Source organism: Primulina huaijiensis, chromosome 13, assembly GCF_012295235.1.
Source record: "Primulina huaijiensis isolate GDHJ02 chromosome 13, ASM1229523v2, whole genome shotgun sequence".
NCBI classification, from domain to species: Eukaryota; Viridiplantae; Streptophyta; class Magnoliopsida; order Lamiales; family Gesneriaceae; genus Primulina; species Primulina huaijiensis.
The window spans coordinates 17861357-17881496 of record NC_133318.1 but is presented as its reverse complement, the minus strand read 5'-3'; the positions used below and the strand labels follow the sequence as shown (position 1 = coordinate 17881496).

The following is a 20140-nucleotide window of genomic DNA, read 5'->3' as shown; positions in this document are numbered from 1 at the left end:
GTATTTCGTCATTGGCCTTGCCCGATTTTTGATACCACGTAGATTACGTTAGAGTAAACAGAGGAGAAGAAGAAGATTGTTTCTTGTTTTTCATTTGTAAATGCCCCACCTTAAAAACAAAATATAAATGAAAAGATGACACCTTAATCTAATCTAATTTAATCTCATCTAACCAATGTTTGAAATATAAAGAATAAGATGACATCTTATCTAAAATGATAAGTCATATCCTAACAAAATTTCGGATCTTCAACATTTTTCTTTCAATTTCGTAGCATCCTTCTATCGCGTAAAACTCCTGATGTCATCCTCCATTTCTTCCACCCTGCTTTAATCTTATGGTCTATATCCTCTCTAATACCCTCTGTTTTTGGATAATAGATCCTAAATAGCGAAAAACTTCACCTTCTGGGACTTCTCGACCATCAATATCAATTGGGCTACCCATTCTTCTATGTTCAAGACCAAAATTGCAAGCTAAATATTTTGTTTTTGAGTGACTAATTCTAAAATATTTATTCTCAAGAGCTTCACGTTATCTATCTAATTTTTTATTTACAATTTTACATCTTCTTTAGTTTCGTCTATCAGAACAATATCATCCGCAAACAACCTACACCAAAATATCTCATCTTGAATATATTCCGTCACTTCATCCATAACCAAAGCAAAGAGGTAAGGGGTTAAAGTCGATCTTTGAAGATGTCCTACTACCACAAGAAATTCATGCCAATTGAGTAAAATAAATTCGATGAATAAAGATAAGTTGATGATATAGGATTCATCAAATGAAATGTATTAAATAATATCTTAAATTATTTGATTTTTTATTCATGTTTGATAATTTTTTAAAATAAGTTTTTATATATTATTTTTTGGGAAGTATAATGTATTAATGTAATTTTTCTCAGTTGGAAAGAGTTATAGTTAATCAATAATTATTTTTCACACCTTTTATTTGTGATAATTCATCAACTTTTAAAGTTTAAATTAGATAAGTATGGATGAACTATTTGAGTTAATATGGGCCATAAAAAACAAGAAAACATGAGATTGATATGAGTATTGGTATAATTTGATCCTTATCGTAGCAAGTGAAAATAGCCATAGGATAAAAAAATTTCAACCAATAGTCAAAATATCAATACAGATCCATCTTAAATGGTCGATAGATTCGTCCTATGAGCTCATGACTGTTGTATCATGCTTATACTTTTCCTCATGGTACTCTTTTGTCCTCACATCCTTATGAGCCTAACTATCTTTCTCTGTTCTGGACATCCTTGCTGCTGCTTTGCTGGATACCATGGTCCTAGTCCTTAACTTTGTAAGTATGCCATGTGTCTCAGTTTGAAAATGCTAGTCACAGACTTGGGTTATTACAGAATCACTAATTCAAGTGATTGAGATTGAGGACGTTTTGGACATTGTAGATAAGTTCATACCTAATGGTTTTATACTACTGCTACTTCTAGAAAAATTCGATTACAGCTAGCTGAATCCTAAAATCTTATATACTTTTTGTGTTAAATATTGATAAACTAGTGACTGTAATTTGTCATTTTCACATAGCAGCTAATACGTTCTTATGGGATTATAAAATCAACACATGAAGCTCTATTTAGTTCACATGCTTTTAATTTAATCGAAGTATCTCAGGCTTGTTCAATTCTCTTATTGTGTTAGTGCATCTTCTTAACTGTATCTTAGAATTATCAATATGTATCTCACTGCAAGTTGGTATGTCTTGCATTTCAGCTATTGGAGTATTACCAACCAAGTGACCCGTGGTGTCGTGTCTACCCGTCACAAAAGTCAAATAACAGAAACCCGCAACAATTTTCACCAGTGGAGTTAGAATGTGAACTTCTTCGACTTTTCTCAGAAGCTAGAAGACCGAGGTATGCAGTTTTGATCAGCAAATCGAAGAATTTTTTGTGAGCGATATCATGTAATAAATTCAAAGGAAATTGCCTGCGATATGTCTGCTCAAAAAATTGGCTCATTTCATTTAGAGTGTTTAAAACAAAAAGTTTTATTATCTGACCTAGCCAATATTTAAGATATATAGTTGTTTAGTCTGACGAAGGAAATTTTACATTGGAAATTATATCATTTACTTTTGAGAAATATGCTTCTGTCGTTGGGACAACAGAATTTGCCTTTTTTTTTTTTTTTTTTTTTTTTTTTTTCTAATTCAAAACTGTGGATGTCAGGGGCTGAAGCTGACACCAAGTTCCCTTTTAGTTATGTGTTAAAGATGACCTTTACTTGTTTATTTCCTAAATCGATCTCTTTTTCTGGGTGATGTTTTTTCCTATTTGTTGGTGGACTTCACTCTTTAGAGAGACTTACTACTTGGACTTGTAGGCATCTGGGGCAGAAGAAATCCTGGGTATTTACTCATACTAACGAAATAACAAGATTTCAGTCTTCATTTCATGCTCTTATTGGGTATTGCCTATATAATAAAATAATTAATCCAATGTATTTTTTACACAATAGCCTACAGAACTTGCTGCTTGCGTTCTTTCATTTGTCCAAATCTAAGTTATATTTCCTGTCATTTTGTTGTAATTTTGCTTTTCTAGCTTCATCATAGCGACAGCAGCTGATAGCTGGCTTTCATTTATGGATCGGCTGCTGACAATACAATGTGCCTCTCAAAAGGATTGCTTGAGGAGAAAGATTATTCAACTAATAGATATATATTATGATGCATTAGATGCACCTAAAAGTGGGAAAAAGGTTGGTTTTTGGAAAATTTCTTTATAAGAATCTGAGATTGCTATGATAATTTATGTACTCACGTTCATGTATAAGCGACCCTAAACTTACATTTGGCAAATATCAAGTTACGTAACAGAATCATTTTTGTGAAACAGATCAATTTTCCAAATTATTTGAAAGCAGAGCAGTATCCACATTACATGCAAAGGGGCGCTGACATTACCTACAATTCCTTTTCCATATTGGGTCAAATTTATAATAGAATGGAGAAATCAAAAGATGAGGCTTCCCCAACAAAAGGTGAAAATCCTTGCGATGGATTTATTTTCATTTAAAACCCATTTGAGACTTACTAGTTACTTCATGGGACCCATGAGGTAAGTGTAGAATCAAAATTGTCTTCTGAAAGGAATGCATCTCCGAGTAAGGCTCATAATACCAAATATACATGCAGATCAATTCCCTCGGATAAATAAACAATGGATACATGTAACTGTTTTGGTAGTGAAACATGTTCAGTTACGCAACTGTTATCCGAGACTTCTTAGGTTCTCCTTGGGTCTCCTGTACCGCTCCTGGAGGCCCATTACCTTGTTGACAAGTATATGCCCCACCTAGGGTGAGCAATATGCAAGCTAGTAATCATATACAATATAAAAGCATCAAAATAGATCAATGTAATCCATGCATGTAATGTGATGATGCAATTATATGTATGGAATTGGGGTGTGACTGGTGTTAACAAATGCAAAGACCTTGTTTGATTTTTTTCCACCAAAATTTTTCATCCCCCAAAATGTAAAGACTGTCATTGATTTTCATTCTATTTTCTCAAACATATTTTCCCTCCATTTCATGTATCGCAAAATTATATATATTATTTTATTCGACAATTTATCACTTTCCAAAAATAGATAATCACTTTGGGTTGATATGGTTCTACCTTATAGTTTCATTTTGGGCTTAGCTATTTTCTTCTCTACTTGATAAAGATTAGCATCACACTTTGTTAGCTCTACATAATGCGCCTGTGTGTTCTGCATGTCTGATACTCCTGCAGAACACAGAGACTATCCTGTCATGAGCTGCTTACTTAGTTGCCCTATTTCTTGTTCCCCATACACTTTTACTATGGTTTCTCGACCAAGATGGTCCTCCCTCTTCTGTTCCATTGCAATATTATCATTACTTCTTTTAAAGAGTAATATGTGCATATTTGGGGGTTACAAGACAAAAAACTGAGCAAAAATCCAAGTTACAAACTTCATATTAATTAAAAACTAATTATGGCTTCAGAAGATCTAGAATATCCAATGAGGAAGTCCTCAGCGATCTTAGACTTCCTATCCTTGTGTAACTGATTTCCATGGATCAGCAAGGACTGCCTCTTGGACTGTATGAGAGAAGGCCACCTCCCACTTCAAAACAAACTACATAATCTTCAGAGCACTGGATGCACCAAAACATTTAGTCCTATTATTCCTTGAACACTAGCTGCTGAACTCGGGTTACTTGAAAATTGTGATGGGATTACTGTAACTATTCTTAGAACGTTTGACTAATAACATCGATAGATTTGAATACTTGTGACGTCCCTTATGTTTGCATTATTGCGACTCCACCTCTGCTTAGGTTTATCAGAAATACTGATAAAAAGTTATGGTGTTACCAATATTATGTTTGTATAAAGACTCCTGTGTGTAAATGTAGAATTGTCTCACCTCAGGGTGTGTCACTGTAAATTACTCTTATTCAAGCCATGCATATTGTCAATGAAGCTTTAAGAATCTTGATTGATTTTTTAGCCAAGTGATAACATTGGTGTTCTATATTTTGTACAGATATCTGGAAATTACCATGTTTCGATGTTCAAATACCTGCAGAATATGTCAATATGTGGAGAATCAGGTATGGCGATTATCGCAAGGACATGACAGAAGCCTTGAAATCTGGCAGTGAAGTGAAGAATGATGCTGCAGATGAGGTGATCAGGAAGTACAAGCAGGTTATTTGTGTTTTTGGTAATTGTTAAAGAATAGAGAGTAAAATTCTTACTTGAATGGACATTGTTCTAAAGAGTTTACGAAATGCAGATGTTATACGATGCTCCTGACATAGAAGAAAGTCAAAAGAATACGGAGCAGATCTATGAGGAAGCACTTGCTATATATAATGTGACTTACGACCATGCAATAAGTTGCAATGAAGTAGGAAGATGCAGTTTTTGTTGGAGAGTTGCAGGATCTGCTCTATTTGACGTTTATGCATGGAAAGCATCAGGATCGAAGGAGAAGCCAATTGTGATTTTGCCATCTGTTCTACGAGAAATCTTACAATAAAGCTACCGATAAAAAAATGTTAAACTAGCGTCAAGCATGTATACAGTAGTCCTTGAGAATCCCTATTGCCGTGTCAAAGCATCGAGCAAGAAAAAATTGTCAACGTTATGTGCTTGTTTATGGGACTGTCTGCCTGTGGATGGAGAATGGCTCGTTCACCCCTCTCGTTTGCGTATGAAACTACTATTTTTTTTTGTTCAAAATAAAATAGAAATTTAACAAAGCCCAAAGGTAACATATTTCTCATTGTAGGACAGCACCACATAATACAAGCTTCAATTATTTTTATATATTAGTATCCGACGCATGCGTTGTATGTTTGTACAATCTATTTTTGTGTATATGTTATGTGTTTGTACAATTCGTTTTTTTAATTAAAAAAAAGTGAAAAAAATATTTTTTAAAAAATAAAAATTTAGAAACAAAACATTGGCATAGGGCTCTTTTGGGAATTTTGAAATTGGACATAAAAAAAGAGAAGAAAAAGAGAAGAAAAAAAAAAGAAATAGTAAAATAAAAGGGGAAAAAAAAAGAAGCAAAGTCCACACCACCGTACCAATAATTTGTCGGTTATCCTTGCGGGCGCTTCATATATAGGTATAGATATATTTCCCATCCATTAACGGTCACCTTTCATTATTACATTATATATACTTAATTTTCCACACATAAAGTAGATTACATAACTTAATCTTCACGAATTATCCGAAAATATGTGTCTTAAGTTCTTTTTAAGGCGTTTTCTTGGTGCGAAAGTAGGGATGTCAATGGGTCCGGGTTTTACCCAGACCCACAATGGACCCATCCCATCTGGGGCGGGTTTGAGCATATTAAATGGGTCATGGGGCGGGTCTCGGGTCTAATTTTTCATCCCATCTGGGTATGGGGCGGGTTATGGGTCCTATAATACCCGCCCCATAGCCTCTCCATATATGTGGATATAAATTGATATGCTCGCGAAGATGGTTGTGGGGTGAGATGGAAGGTAAATAAATCACAGTTTTATTTTATTATTGTACTTTCATTTTAATTTTGTTAATATACTTTCTCTCTTTAAATTATATTTTTTTACGGTTTTAAATTACAATTTTATTTTTTCAATGTATTTTCTCTATTTAATTTTGTAGGTAATTCTTCAAGTAATTTACCAACTTGTCCTACCATTCTTGATGAAGAGAAAGATGATCATGAAGAATGTGTCTAAAATATTGCTTATTCGCTGATTTTACATTGATATGTTTAAGTTCTGATGAATTATTTTTGGGGATGACAAGACTTTTTTTGGAGAGCTAGTAACTTTTTTTTAATGTAATTTATTACGTCGTGAAAATACTTTGTTTGTTATTATTAAGTGTGGTCGAAGACATGAATTAGTTTTCTATTGTGTTTTATTTAGAGACTTGTTTGTTTCATAATTCAGTCATGTGATAAGAAGATTACAGTTTTCATTTAAAAAAAATTCGGGTCTAACGGGTCTCGCGGGTCTACCCGACCCCATTTCTTATTTGGGGTGGGGTGGGTCCGAAGAATATTCAACCGGGGTAGGGTCTTGGGTTTAGCCATACCCGCCCCATTGACATCTCTATGCGAAAGATATGATTATGAAAATAGAGATAAAAAAAAGAAGAAGATAAATGAGTAAATATAATATATGATGACAAAATAGTATTATATTTGATATGAATTTTGTGCATGTGATAAATTAAGGATCATTCTAATTTATGCCAAAAATACATTTGAAATATGGGAGGAAAGAGGAAGTTGTTTTTTTAATGCTAAAGCAAAAGGGCAATTTGTTGAATAAAATGGCATATTTAAATATGGATTATTAATACAAGGGGACGACATGAGTTGATTTTCCCAAGTTTAGTACAACCCAATTATATTATATGGGTGATTCATGGGATTTGTTAAAAAAAATACCAAACAAGATATTAACCCGAAAACCAACACACAATCCTACATTATCTCTCATACCAAACAATGCCTTAGTGAAATCGGCTAAGTAAGCCACAAGTGAAAAAGGTCAATAAGACTCATGCTACTTAGATTCAATGTCCCAAAGGATCAACCGAAAAATTAAACGAGCTGGGGAATATTACTGAAATGTTGAAAAATTAGTCGATTTCAAGAATCGGACTCGTCCATGGATAGAACCATGCCAAGCCCTTTCACGAGGATTTTTGTTTTAAAAAAATACATTGATACTTTATGTCACGCACTCAAAGAACAATCAAAATAAAATAAAATTGTATTAATCAATCACAAGTACAATATATATCACTTATTTGTAGGACAACACAACAAAATACAAGCTTATAGTTTCCCCTTCCATTCAGCATGCATCACACCTTCTATTAGCACATAAAATACGCTTTATTTTCCACTCATAAATTAGATTATTTAGCTTATATTCCCGAATTATCCGAAAATATGAGTCTCGACTTCTTTAGTGAGATCGATGAAGAAACCTACGAGTGAAATGGGATGTTGATTCTCCGGCTTGAGCAGCTCGTATTCTACCGACCACGTAACGAAATCGACTCCATCTCTGGTTTCAACATGCATGGTTATAAGCATGTTCTTGTAGTACTTCAACAAATCTCCTTCAAGCATCTTATAGGATATTGTCTTTTTCACCTCGTCTATGTCTTGAAGAAGTTGTTTGGCAGTTTTTTTCCCCAGCTTTATAATGTGTAGATAGTACAGATAAGATACTTGCACTCACTACAAAAAAACAGATGGAATAGCGACGATTTTTGATAAACAGTTGCTACTATAGCGACGGTTTTTGATCAACCGTCGCTTTTTTTGCGACAGTTTTTCAAAAACCGTCGCTTTCAAATGTTAGCGACAGTTAGCGACGGCTTTTGAATAACCGTTGCTAATATAGCGACGGTTTTTATAAACTGTCGCTAAAATAGCGACGGTTTTTCATAAAACCGTCGTTTACTAAAGTAAGCGACGGTTTATCAAAAACAATAGCTATTATAGCGACGGTTGTACAACAACAGTCACTATATTAGCGACGGTTTAACGATACCGTCGCTATTTTGTGCGACGGTATTATAATAAACCGTCGCATTATTTTGCGACAGTGATCGGCGACGGTTTGTCAAAAACTGTCGCTAATGGCGACGGGTTTTTCGACTACCGTCGCTATTTAAGTTCGCGAACAAATTACAGCGATTTTCGCCTTTTCGGATTTTTTACTTTTTAGAGGGACTCTATCAATTTTTTCGCATTTTCGATTTTTTTTACTTTGTACTAACATTTTTTGTATTAATTTCGTAGATTTGCTCGTCGATGTAATCTTTCAGCGTTACGTGGATCTACATATTTTCGTGCAAGTAAGATTTTTAAAGTTCTTTTTGTATCGAAAATTTAATATTTAATTTTAAAATTTGTGGTGTATCGTATTTATGAAATTTTGCGTACTATTTTGATGACTTTTAATTTTTTTTACAGTTTTTATATAGCGACGGTATTTCGAAAAACCGTCGCTTAATATAGCGACGGTTTTTTCACAACGTCGCTTAGTATAGCGACGGGTTTTTATAAACTGTCGCTTTCATTTAGCCGGTTATGTAAAACGGTCGCTAAATATTAGCGACGGTTTATATTTAACCCGTCGCTAAATTAGCGACGGTCTTGTTCAAGTAAACCGTCGCTATAGGCGACGGTTTTTGAGAAATTGTCGCTGCAAAATAGCGACGCGGCCTCCTGTTACGGTTTTTCAGAACCGTCGCTAGAACCGTCGCTTTACCTTTTTAGCGACGGTTTTGACCCTCGCTAACCCCGTTTTTTTTTGTAGTGACTGATTGACCCAATAATTTTAATGAGGGTGATAGAGATATATGGGACAAGATAGTCAAATGAATTTATAAGACATAATTAATGAAAAAAATAAAATAAAGATATAAAAAATAATAACGTACTTTTAATTCAATACTGATTTGATTAATGTAAGAGAAATAACCAATATATAAAATTGCAACCAACAATTTAATTGAATTGAACTATGAATCTCATGCATCAAACCAACCAAACGCTGCCTAAAAATATTATTATATATAGTTTTATACATGGAGGAGTTTTTTTTTTAGCTAATTGAATTTTCATTAAGAGGTATTAGCTTCGAATCTAACCATATCGTGAATTTTAGTTCGTTTTTCATCGAAGATGTAAAAAATATAAATAAAATAACACGTACCAAACGTATATTTCCATCGAATGACAGAGCCATTGGTACCATAGTCTCCTTGGTGTAGCTCGCAAGCTTGAATTTTTGCCGACGTGACATTAGACAAGTGGTGTGGCTTATTGCTCATTAGGTGATGAAACACATCCCCCGCCGGCTTTGAATGCTACTTGGGCAATAAGCTTGCATGGTAGTCCGGCCATTTCTTTTGCAATAATTTTGTTTTATGAAATATATGCCTTTGGATTTATATATATATTTACCATAATTTACCTTGTTAAAGAATTTAACTTTTGGGTCTTAATTTCTTGTCTTGTTTATTAAATAACTTTGATAGTGACCCTTTTCATAAATCTTTGTATGTATTAGTCTTGTCTCCAAGATTTTGTCCACTCAAATTATAGATTTGATTGGGAAAGAGTATTATTTATTTTTTTAGTGTTTGACAATTTTTTTGTTGTCACCAAATCCTGCGCCAAATTTGGTGCAACAATTTTCTTTTTAAATTTTTGTTTAATAAAATTATTTGTTTTTAATAATTATTAATAATGTATAAATAATAATTTAATACTTATTTAATTACTTTAATAAATATATATTTAAACATAAAAATTAATTATAATTATTCATTAATTTTATAATATTGATTATATAATGTAAACATTAGTCATAATTAAAAATTTATTAAATAAAAGATAATAACTAATATATGTAAAATAAAAAGAATATTTCGAAAATTGTTTTTTTGTGTAAGATTTAAAGTAAATGAGTTGGAGATGGATGTTGTATTTGGTGCAAAAATCGTTGCAGCAAAATAGATTTTGTGGTTAGAGATGACCTAAGTGGAGCTTCAAAACTCAATTGATACCGTCTTTTGGAGTAATGGCAAGAGTAATGTCAAAAAACTCATGAAATTTTGGATTCAAATCCTATTTGTAGGGGTAATTTAGATAGTTTAGATAGGAAATCACTACCTTTGGTATGTTTAAAAAATTCAATTCCACAATACTAACCAATAGGCATGATAGTATTGATTTAGTCCAATAATTTTGTTCACTTAATTATTTTCGTAAATCCCTTTTTCAGCTCAATTTTTGGCTTTGACTTTAGTTTTTTTCCCCCAAAATTAAGAAGATCAAATTTTTTGTCCAAATTTGTTGTTCTACCAGCGGTGTGATTACAAAACCAGCTGTGGTCGTCACTATCAATCACATCATAAATCTATCATATTTTATTAAAGTTGAGGACATGATAATAATCACCTAGGACGGACACCAACTTTTTCTTCTAACTTTACCCTTATATGATACTAATATTACACTTTTATTTTTTGTTTTTTTTCTTTTTTTTTTTAAATTTCAAAACACAATTTTATTTTTATTTTTTTTATTTCAACAATTCAAATATCAATTTAGTCCCTCCATAATTTATCAAATTTCACTTTAGTCCATCGATAATGATAAAAATTTCAAAACATGTTAATATGATATTAAAGTTAATTTCTAACTAAATACAAAAAAAAAAGTTCATTTCTAACTTTATCTCTGTATAATTTATTTGTTTAAAAAAAAAACAAAAAAAAAATCTCTGTATAATTTATTATATAATTTTGATTGTGTGAGCTTACTAGTAATCTTCATGTTTCAATCCATTTTTTCTGAAACTTTTCCATATTTTATCTCAAAGCTCAAACGTTCTTTCTTCTCTTATTAATTTGTTTAAAAAAAATTTATTTCTTCATATAATTGAATTATGTTGACATGTGAAAATAACGTTTGATGATTACCAGTAGTTATTGTACGAATTGTATGATCAAATTATACGAAAATAAAATAATTATAATACCACAAATATTCGAAGTAATTTTTCACAATAGTATCCTATTTATAAGTCAAAAGAATTTATTAAAATCGAAATAAAATTTAAAAAATAAATTAAAGTATGGGAAAGTAGTACATATATATATACATGATAGTTTAATAAGTTTCAACGGAGCGAGCTGGGAAGATAATTAAATTATATAAAAAAATTTGATCCCGAGAATCGATTCAAACCCATCCACGGGAACATGGTTAGAACTGTCATGAACCATTTCACAAGGGATTTTAAAAAAAAAAGAAAAAAAATCGTTTATCTATGAATACACTCAAATATACTTGAGAACGTTATTTAAAAATAAACAAATATATTCGACCAAAATTATGCGAAAACCTTCACGCTTTGGTTTTTTCCCACAAACATTTTCATCTCGAGAACGAAAATAAAGACTATCATCTATTAATTTCATTCTATTTTCAAATAACTTATGTTCCCTTCTTTTCACATGTTTCAAAACAATAATTTCTTTTAATTAAAACATATGATCAATTTCAAAAAAAAAAAAAAAATCACTTGCTAAACTTTTCTTCTCTTTCCTCCTGCTTTCTGTTCTCCCCAACATGGAAAGCTAAAGCTTACTGAATAGTGGATTAATTACTCACATAACATCACACACTCGAAAAGTAAAAACAAGTAAAAAATTTTTACACAAATTAAGCCAAGCCCAAGAAAACATATTTCTTATTTGTACGTAGGAGAGTACCGCATAACACAAAGCTCAAGTATACTAGTTGGTGTTCAAATTTTATTATTACATTTGCACACATTTTATTACTTTCCACGGACAATATTGTTGATTACATAACTTAATAATGTTCGAGAATTATCCGAAAATATGAGTCTCGACTTCTTTAGTGAACTCGATGAAGAAACCCATGAGCGAAAGCGGATGTGGATTGTCCGGTTTGAGCAGCTCATATTCCACAGTCCATGTAATAAAATCCACCCCGTTTTTGGTTTCAACGTGAATGGTTATAGTCATATTCTTGTACGTCTCCAATAGATCTCCCCCAAGCATTTTATAGGAGATGGTCTTTTTCGCCTCGTCTATGTCATGGAGTAGTTGTTTGGCAGTTTGTTCCTTCCCATCTTTGTGCATGTATATATAAAGAGTGGTCAAATATTAGGAGTTTTTACTCGACTAACTAGTAAAAGATGCACACGTGTTGCATGTGTTATTATTATTTTTAATTTGATCAAATAATACTAAACAATTAACACGAGTGTTATGCAATTTTCCCACGTACCAAGTGTATATTTCCATTCGATAACGGAGCCATTGGTGCCATATTGTCCTTGGTGTAAGTTACAGGCTTGAACTTTTGCGGGCGTGACATTAGACAAGTGGTGTGGCCTATCACTCATCAGGCGGTGAAACACATCCCCGCCGGCTTTGAAGGCTACTTGGGCAATAAGCTTGCAAGGTAGTCCTGCCATTTCCTTCTTTCTTTCTTTCTTTTTTATATAATGTGAACTATCTTCTTCACCTGGGTTTATCTCTATATATACACTAAAGTTTATATTTCTTTAATGAATTTAATTTTCAGGTCTTTCTTGTGATTTTCAATAAATGATTTCGATTGTGACCGATCCCATAAATCTTTGAATGTATTAGTCTTTTCCCTAAGATTTTATCCACTTAAATACTAGATTTGGTTAGGAAAAAATATATGACTACAAGTATTTTTTTATCTGAACAAAGATTTATTAGAAGAGATATTCCATCATCTTCATGTGTTTATCAAGTTAAAATATCTTGTTTTTGAGAACTACTGGAGCTGCAGGTAATATCATTCACGGCGAGTGTGCATGTTGCAGTTAGCATATTCACGACGTGCGGAGTGTTATGTTAATGGCGTGCATTTGTTAATATTATACACGGCACAAGGTGCGCACTGCGATTAAGATTATTCACGACCTACAGTGTGTTGTTAATGAGATGTTTTGTATTAATATTATCCAGAACATATGTTGCGCGCTGCACTTAAGTTTATTCACGACTTAAGGAGTGCGTTGTTCACGCTGTGTATTGATATCCATGAACAAAAAAAATCCGAAACTCAAACAATTAATCACACTACATCCATCCATAAACACCTCACTCAAGCAAAACAACAAGGTAACACATAAAAACTAATTAATTTCAATTCTCTAAGAGAAGAAAATTTAATGAAGTAACAAGAAATTTACTTAGTAAAATGATTTCTTACCTACAAAAATATTTATTACTTTAAATTCAGTAGAATCTACATCTGTCACACAAAATTATAAATATTGTGCTTACTATTGCATCCTCGAGAAAAAAACATTTCATCATTTGGTCGAATGAGGTCTATCTTCTCCACAAAAACCCTATCAACCCAAACTTTCCAACAAAATCAACCAAAATAAACATGATGCACTTTGGCTTTGGATCTATGGATATGGATACAATTCGAATTTCTGCAACAACTTCATCAACACACCAATTAAACAACTTACATTTAGTATTATCACGGATATCTCCACTACTAAAATTCTTCAAAGTATACTGTATATAAAAATACAAAGTTAATAATTGTATCATGCCTATTTTATAACAATTTTATGCTTTAGAAAACACATAATTGAAGAGAGTTATCTAAATTGTAGCTAGCTGTTGGCTAGCATTATCAACATTATCACTTTTTTTGGCAACATTGATATAACAAACGTTACCAACTTCATTCCCAATAACGCTACCAATGCCATAACTAGTAACCTAATTCTACAAACAAATCAAGTAATGTCACCATGTATGTCCAAGAATTTAAGTGCACAAACCAAACTTATTTTATCTTATGTTGTTTAATTATTAACTTGTTCTTTCTTGCTGTTTTTTTGCCTCATATTTTGGAATAACATTGACCTATTTCTTGCATTTCTTGTTGAAGGTTATGCATCATAATGTTTAACAGTTTCATTTTGTTGCACGTAAGCTCCACCTTTCTATGGTGTAACTCCAAAGTTCATTCCATGCGCTCTACCTCGAGCTTCCTTGCCAAACACGAGGCTAATTGCATCATCAGCAATGTTAGTTGTGTTTTGAGTTTTGGGTGGACATTCTTCTATTTCTTTCAGCAAATAACAAAGAGAGAATTTTTTTTCTTGTGACCTGCAAATAACAAATAGATAGTTTTATTATCATTTTCTCTCTAACAACTTGACTACTAGGTTTGTCTTTTTTTTCCTTTGTGACCTCCAATCCAAACTTTTGATCTTGTAATTGTTGAATATGCAGGACATGTTTTTCCTTAAGTATGAGAAAAATAGAAATATATGAAAAATTGTAAGAAACAAATTTCAAAAGATGTCATTACTTAAATACGAAAAATTTAAAAAGAAGTTTTCATAAAGTACTTTTGAAAATAATAATATTTACTCATAATTTCTTGCCTCATACATGGTTTATCCAACCTCTTCTTTCGGAACAAAGACATCCCTATATAAGTGATATGTTTATCTACTTTTATCATCCTCTTCTTGAACTCCTCTTGAACTACTTTCACGTTGAAATTGTGAAATATAACTTTCACCATGGAAGACACTGATAGTGTAAGAAGAATCGAACACCTCAATAATTAAGTGCCCGTACACTTGGTCAAATTTCATATACTTCTTACTTTACAACACCTGCAAGAACATAAGATTACTTCATGTTTTGGCATATTTCCTAGCTTGTGCAAGAAATTTTTAAACCCCTTCTTCATACTCGGGCATTTTTTTTACCAATTTTAAATGAAGACTCAAACCCTAACAAATAATTTCACCATTCCTTGTCCATTTTGTAATTTTATAAATTGGTTATTCAACTATCCATACAAACATATGAATAATTTTGATGTATAATATTTTAGCTTTCATCTAAAGGTGATCGATGTAGCAGACACATAGGCGAGACTCGCTTCTAAGTTTTGTAGCCAATTTACACAACGAACGAAAATAAGTAGAAATCAACAAATAATTTCAGTTAATCAAGAAAGTTATTAAAATGAATCGCCAAACATGAACTCATATAAAACTCTGATAGCATTTTGTATTTTTTCACCCCATTATCCACAAATGGTCCATCAATGTATGTCTTGTAAAGAAATTAGAGTATGTCTCTTGTGAGACGGTTTCACGAATCTTTATCTGCGAGACGGGTCAACCCTACCGAGATATTCACCATAAAAAGTAACACTCTTAGCATAAAAAGTAATACTTTTTCATGGATGACCTAAATAAGATATCTGTCTCACAAAATACGACTCGTGAGACCGTCTCACACAAGTTTTTGCCAAGAAGTTAATAGTGGCAGGGCTGGCAAAAAACCCAAAATTCCCGACCCTACCCGATTCCCATCCCATTCCCTTCCCGCAAAATTCCCGACCCGCTTATTTCCCGACCCGCAAGTTCGGGATTTTTCCCGTCCCGATTTATTTCGGGAGAAGGGTAGGGTATATAATTTCCTCCCGACGTTATTCCCGTCCCGACCCGAAAAAATATTATTAAATTTTATATTATTTTTAATTATTACCTATCCATAATTCCATATTACACAATTGACAATACGTACATATGAGAGAGGGAGAGTGAAACCCCAAATCCCCAATCTCGTAATCCTTCCCCTAATCCCGTCAGTTTTCTGCGTCCCGACTCCAACCACCATTGCGTGCTGTCCGGCCACCGGAGATCGGAGCGCAGTAGCCAACAACCTTGTTCCCCTAACCTTGCGCCTCCTTCCCTGCCTCATATTGGAAGAACTAGCGCGAGTGAGAACCTGTTTCAGTCTTTTTTCGTGCGCGAGTTTTTCCTCCGTTTTCGGTGAGTGTGTCTCTCGATTTCTTTGTTATTTAGTGGTTTGTTGTTGAGAAGTCGAAGCCCTAATGTTTTCCCTGTTATCCTTGCGATTTCCAGCCATTGTTTAAAAATTTTTTACTGTGGTGTTTTTAATTTGCTGATTAATATCCATACTTTTAATTATTTTTTGTTAAATGCGTAGAAGTGAGGAGTAGATAGGACTTGTTCATGGGTTGGAAATACACTTCATATGGCTGCAGTTTTATTGATATTGTTGCTGTTATATTAACTGGTTAAGCTAAATCAAGAAATTGAAGTTGTGATAGTGAGAGGTCCAAGAATGGAAAGCAAGGATTGTTGCTGTTATATTAACTGGTTACTGCATTTTCCATTGAAAAGTAATTGTATACATAAGGAGAATATCCATGCCCCACAGCATATTACATACGTACAAGGTTTTCTAAGGTTTTTTGTTCTTATATAATATACCTACATTCAGGTAACCAGAAATCACTAATCTTTTTTGGAAAAGTTTTGGGTGAATTGAATTTTATTTATTCACATTTATGTTATTAGGCAGAGGATGTATGACACAGAAGCTTCTCCATTGTTTTTATTTTGAAAAAATAACTGAACTAAATCGAATTGAAATGGTATGTTTATCTTAATTTGTGTTGTGACAACTTACTATACATAAATTAAGGAGTTTGGAGACCACTTTATTTGTTGTTTTTAGTTAGTTTGTAAATGTCTTATAACAAAACATGTATAATAGTTGAACATAAAAAATGAAGCTGGTCACATACACATAATGGAGTAGGAGGCCGAGAGTAAAGGTCTTTTTCTTGTAATATTAATTAATTTTTCAGCAACTAAGTGAGGATGAAGAGAGTCCATATGGTTTAAATGTTACTTTTTTTCCAAAAAGCATGGTCCCATATATCATATATACACGGATATTTTTGAAGTTTGTGTTCATTGGATAGATGCAAGGAATTCCCAGCAAATCTAAGTGACACCATAATTGTTCATTGAGATTACTATTATTTGGTAATTATATTTCTTATTATTAGAATATAATGTACTATGATTACTAATATTTGTCATTTGTTATTAATTAGGTGCACATGGATGAATCAAGTGGAAGTGGCAGTGTTCCTTCCACCACTCAACCTCAAACACTATCTCCATCCAAAACACCAATCATTCATGAGGAAGTAGTAGATATTGGAGCCAAAAGAAAAAAAGTAGCGAATGTGTGGTCACACGCCAAGAAAATTATAAGGATAAATGACAAAAATGAGGTCATTGCTGTTGTTGCCGTTTGTAATTATTGCCAAACTGAAGTTCCTGCCCATAGCAGAACACATGGGAATAATGGCATTGATGGGCATGTGAAGAAATGCAATAAGAATCCTCATAACGCGGTGAAGTCAGGTTCTTCTCAACTGATCTTAACACAGTCGTCCATGAATAATGTTTTGACACCTCACATCTTTAGCCAAAAAAAACTTGAAGATAAGGTTGTCACATTTGTTGTTAAAGATGAAATGCCGTTTAGGATTGTGGAAGGGGCGGGGTTTGTAGAGATGATGAAGGAAGCTCAACCTCGATTCAAAATTCCCAACCGCAAGAAAATTGCAGCTCTTGTATGGGATTTATATTCAGCGGAGATGGCTAAGATAAATAGTGTAATTGGTGATCAAAGGGTAAGTATAACTACTGATACTTGGACCTCTGTTCAGAATATCAACTATATGGTAATTACTGCTCATTTCTTGGACAATGATTGGAAGTTACATAAGCGAATAATAAATTTTACCAAGATCACCTCTCACAAAGGAGATGACACTGGCAAAGTTTTAGAAACATGTTTAAGAGTCTGGGAGATAGATAAAGTTTTCACTATAACAGTTGATAATGCTGGCACGAACGATAAAGCGGTAAAGTACATGAGAAAGAGGCTAAAGGAAATGGGCACTCTATTATTTGATGGTAAGTACTTGCATTTGAAATGTTGTTGTCATATTATAAATTTGATTGTCAAGAGTGGGTTGAAGTTTCTTAATGAGTCAGTTGAGTCCATTAGAAACTGTGTGAAGTATATTCACTCTTCCGGGGCACGGTTGGACCAATTTAGGGAGTGTGCTATCCTATTGAAGATGGATAAAATGTCGACTGTTCCAATGGATGTGCCTACTAGGTGGAATTCCACCTATACAATGCTTTCTGTTGCATACAAGTTTAAGAAAGTTTTTGATAGGATGACAGAGAATGCACAATTTGTTGAATACTTTGAAGAGGTGGAAGGTTCAGAGAAAAAAAAAGAGAGGGACCTCCTACGAAAAAAGATTGGGAGAAGGTACAAGTCTTTGTGAATTTTCTCAAGAGGTTTCATGATACTACATTGCAACTTAGTGCTACCAAGAAAACTACATCACCCTTGATTTGGGAGGAAATAGTTGCAATGAGGACAATCATTGATGAGACAATACTCGACACTACAGATCCTTCATTGCAAGAAGTTGCTAAGAGAATGGAGAGTAAGTTCAAGAAGTATTGGGGTGATCTTGAGAAGGTGAACAAGCTTGTTTTCCTAGGTCACATTCTAGATCCTCGTTATAAACTTCAAATGATTGGGATCCATTTGGGAGATATGAAATTGGATGCTACCAAAACACAATCCTTTGTCGATGGTTTAAAGAATTGTCTAATGGAGTTGTATGATGCATACAAAGGTAATTCTCCTTTAGATCATATTAACGGGATTGATGATGGTGATGTAGACAAAGATTTGATGGAAATGTATAAGAATGATCCTGTTAAATTGAACTATCATCTGAAAATGGCTCAAGTAAGAAAAACTCAAAGGCAAACAGAAATAAGCAACGAAGTGGACAAGTACTTATCGGATCCTTTTGTGAAATGGAGCTCAAGCTTCGATATTTTTGAGTGGTGGAAAGGGAATACAACAGCATTTCCAATCTTTTCTAAGATTGCCAAGAATATTTTTTCAATCCCTTCATCTACTGTTGCTAGTAAGAATGCTTTTAGCCTTGGGAGGAGGGTTGTGGATCCATTTAGGGCATCGTTGCATCCCAAAATAGTGGAGGCACTAGTGTGTACTAGTGATTGGCTTAGAGGTGAAGAAATTAATTTATACAAGGAGCCAACAGAAGATGAATTCAACTTTTATAAGGATTGTGAAGAGGTTGTCACAAGTAAGTCAATATTTAACTTGTTTAGTAATTTTATGAGTACTTTGATTCTTTGTCTATCATTATTTTCTGCATCAAAAGATAAATTGACTTTTACAAAATAAGTTATTTTTAACATAAGTGCATCTATTTATTTTAGTCATTGACATTCATGGAGAGGAATGTGGCTCAGTAAGTTGGAGTTGGGTAAGTTGGTGCTTGGTATCTATTTATAGTTTTATGTAATTGTTGTATTTCTAGCTATCCCTTAGTTGGTTCATCTTACTTTAGTTTTTTAATTGTAAATTTTAATCTTGTTATATATTGTGATTATAGTATATTTGTTGTTTTTGTAGGCACGCTCATGCCCACAGCAAAGTAATGCATCTTCTTCAAGTGTAAACTCCAAAGACCCCATGGTAGAAAAATAAATGGTTGACGTGGTGATTTAATGTGACATTGGCTTGATATGTGAACTTTTTATTTTGGATTTGTTTTGATTAACCAAGAATTTATTTAAGCTCCTATGTGAATGTCAGCTTCTTTGTCACTTTGTTTCAATTTAATATCTAATGTCTATTCTGAAATTTCAATTTCAGTGTCATTTTCTCCATTTAAACCGATTTTTCCACCGATGACTATGAAACAAACTTTCTTTCTTTTTATTTGATTCATTTTGGTTTGATTAGATACATGTGCAGTAATTGCAAAATTCTGTTGAATATATTATTGTTCACAATATAATTGTACTCAAGGTTCCCACTAGCAACTATTTGTTAATTGCTAGTACGTACGAGGGAACATGACAGGGCAACCATTCATGAAGCTATGGAGAAACAAACAATAAGTGTAGTCAAGGTAATTTTTTAAGCAACCATTCAGTAATGACTTTGAAGTCATTATCCCTTAACTATTCATTCCAGCTCTTGATTGATGAAACAAATATGTTGCCTTGATCAACACAAGTGTACTTGCTATTTTGTTGTGTTGCAGCA

General features: G+C 33.1%; 2 protein-coding genes, 1 long non-coding RNA gene and 1 pseudogene across 4 annotated transcripts in view; 2 read left to right on the top strand and 2 right to left on the bottom strand.

Moving 5' to 3' along the window:
* Nucleotides 1–5357, top strand: part of LOC140956308 (probable RNA-dependent RNA polymerase 5) — a 32594-nt gene extending 27237 nt beyond the window's left edge. Inside the window, exons 15-19 of one of the 2 annotated variants that reach the window (XM_073413022.1) lie at nt 1759–1901; nt 2592–2748; nt 2886–3030; nt 4572–4714; nt 4824–5357. In XM_073413022.1, coding sequence (XP_073269123.1) covers nt 1759–1901; nt 2592–2748; nt 2886–3030; nt 4572–4714; nt 4824–5069 — 834 coding nt within the window. In that variant the 3' untranslated portion in view covers nt 5070–5357. Of the gene's footprint in view, nt 1–1758; nt 1902–2591; nt 2749–2885; nt 3031–4571; nt 4736–4823 lie in introns of both variants that reach the window. The other variant, XM_073413021.1, reaches the window with a different exon arrangement.
* Nucleotides 5358–7305: 1948 nt separating this feature from the next.
* LOC140956398 (MLP-like protein 31) lies at nt 7306–9492 on the bottom strand (annotated as a pseudogene).
* Nucleotides 9493–11801: 2309 nt separating this feature from the next.
* On the bottom strand, nt 11802–12629 carry LOC140956276 (kirola-like). Its single transcript, XM_073412984.1, has 2 exons — nt 12396–12629; nt 11802–12237 (listed from the first exon to the last, which is right to left on the bottom strand). The coding sequence occupies exons 1-2, from the start codon at nt 12583–12585 to the stop codon at nt 11972–11974; spliced, it is 456 nt and encodes a 151-aa protein (XP_073269085.1). The 5' UTR covers nt 12586–12629; the 3' UTR covers nt 11802–11971.
* Nucleotides 12630–16887: 4258 nt separating this feature from the next.
* LOC140991703 (uncharacterized) lies at nt 16888–19938 on the top strand. The gene is made up of 3 exons (XR_012177940.1): nt 16888–17209; nt 19115–19169; nt 19306–19938. It is a non-coding gene; the product is annotated as an uncharacterized lncRNA (long non-coding RNA).
* The last annotated feature ends 202 nt before the right edge of the window (nt 19939–20140 follow it).

Excerpts from the sequence above, each read along its gene's own strand:
- LOC140956276 (XM_073412984.1), bottom strand. The coding sequence starts at position 12,585 with ATGGCAGGACTACCTTGCAAGCTTATTGCCCAAGTAGCCTTCAAAGCC. Across the intron at positions 12,238-12,395 it reads CGAATGGAAATATACACTTG|ATGGGAAGGAACAAACTGCC; the intron begins GTACGTGGGAAA and ends ACATGCACAAAG.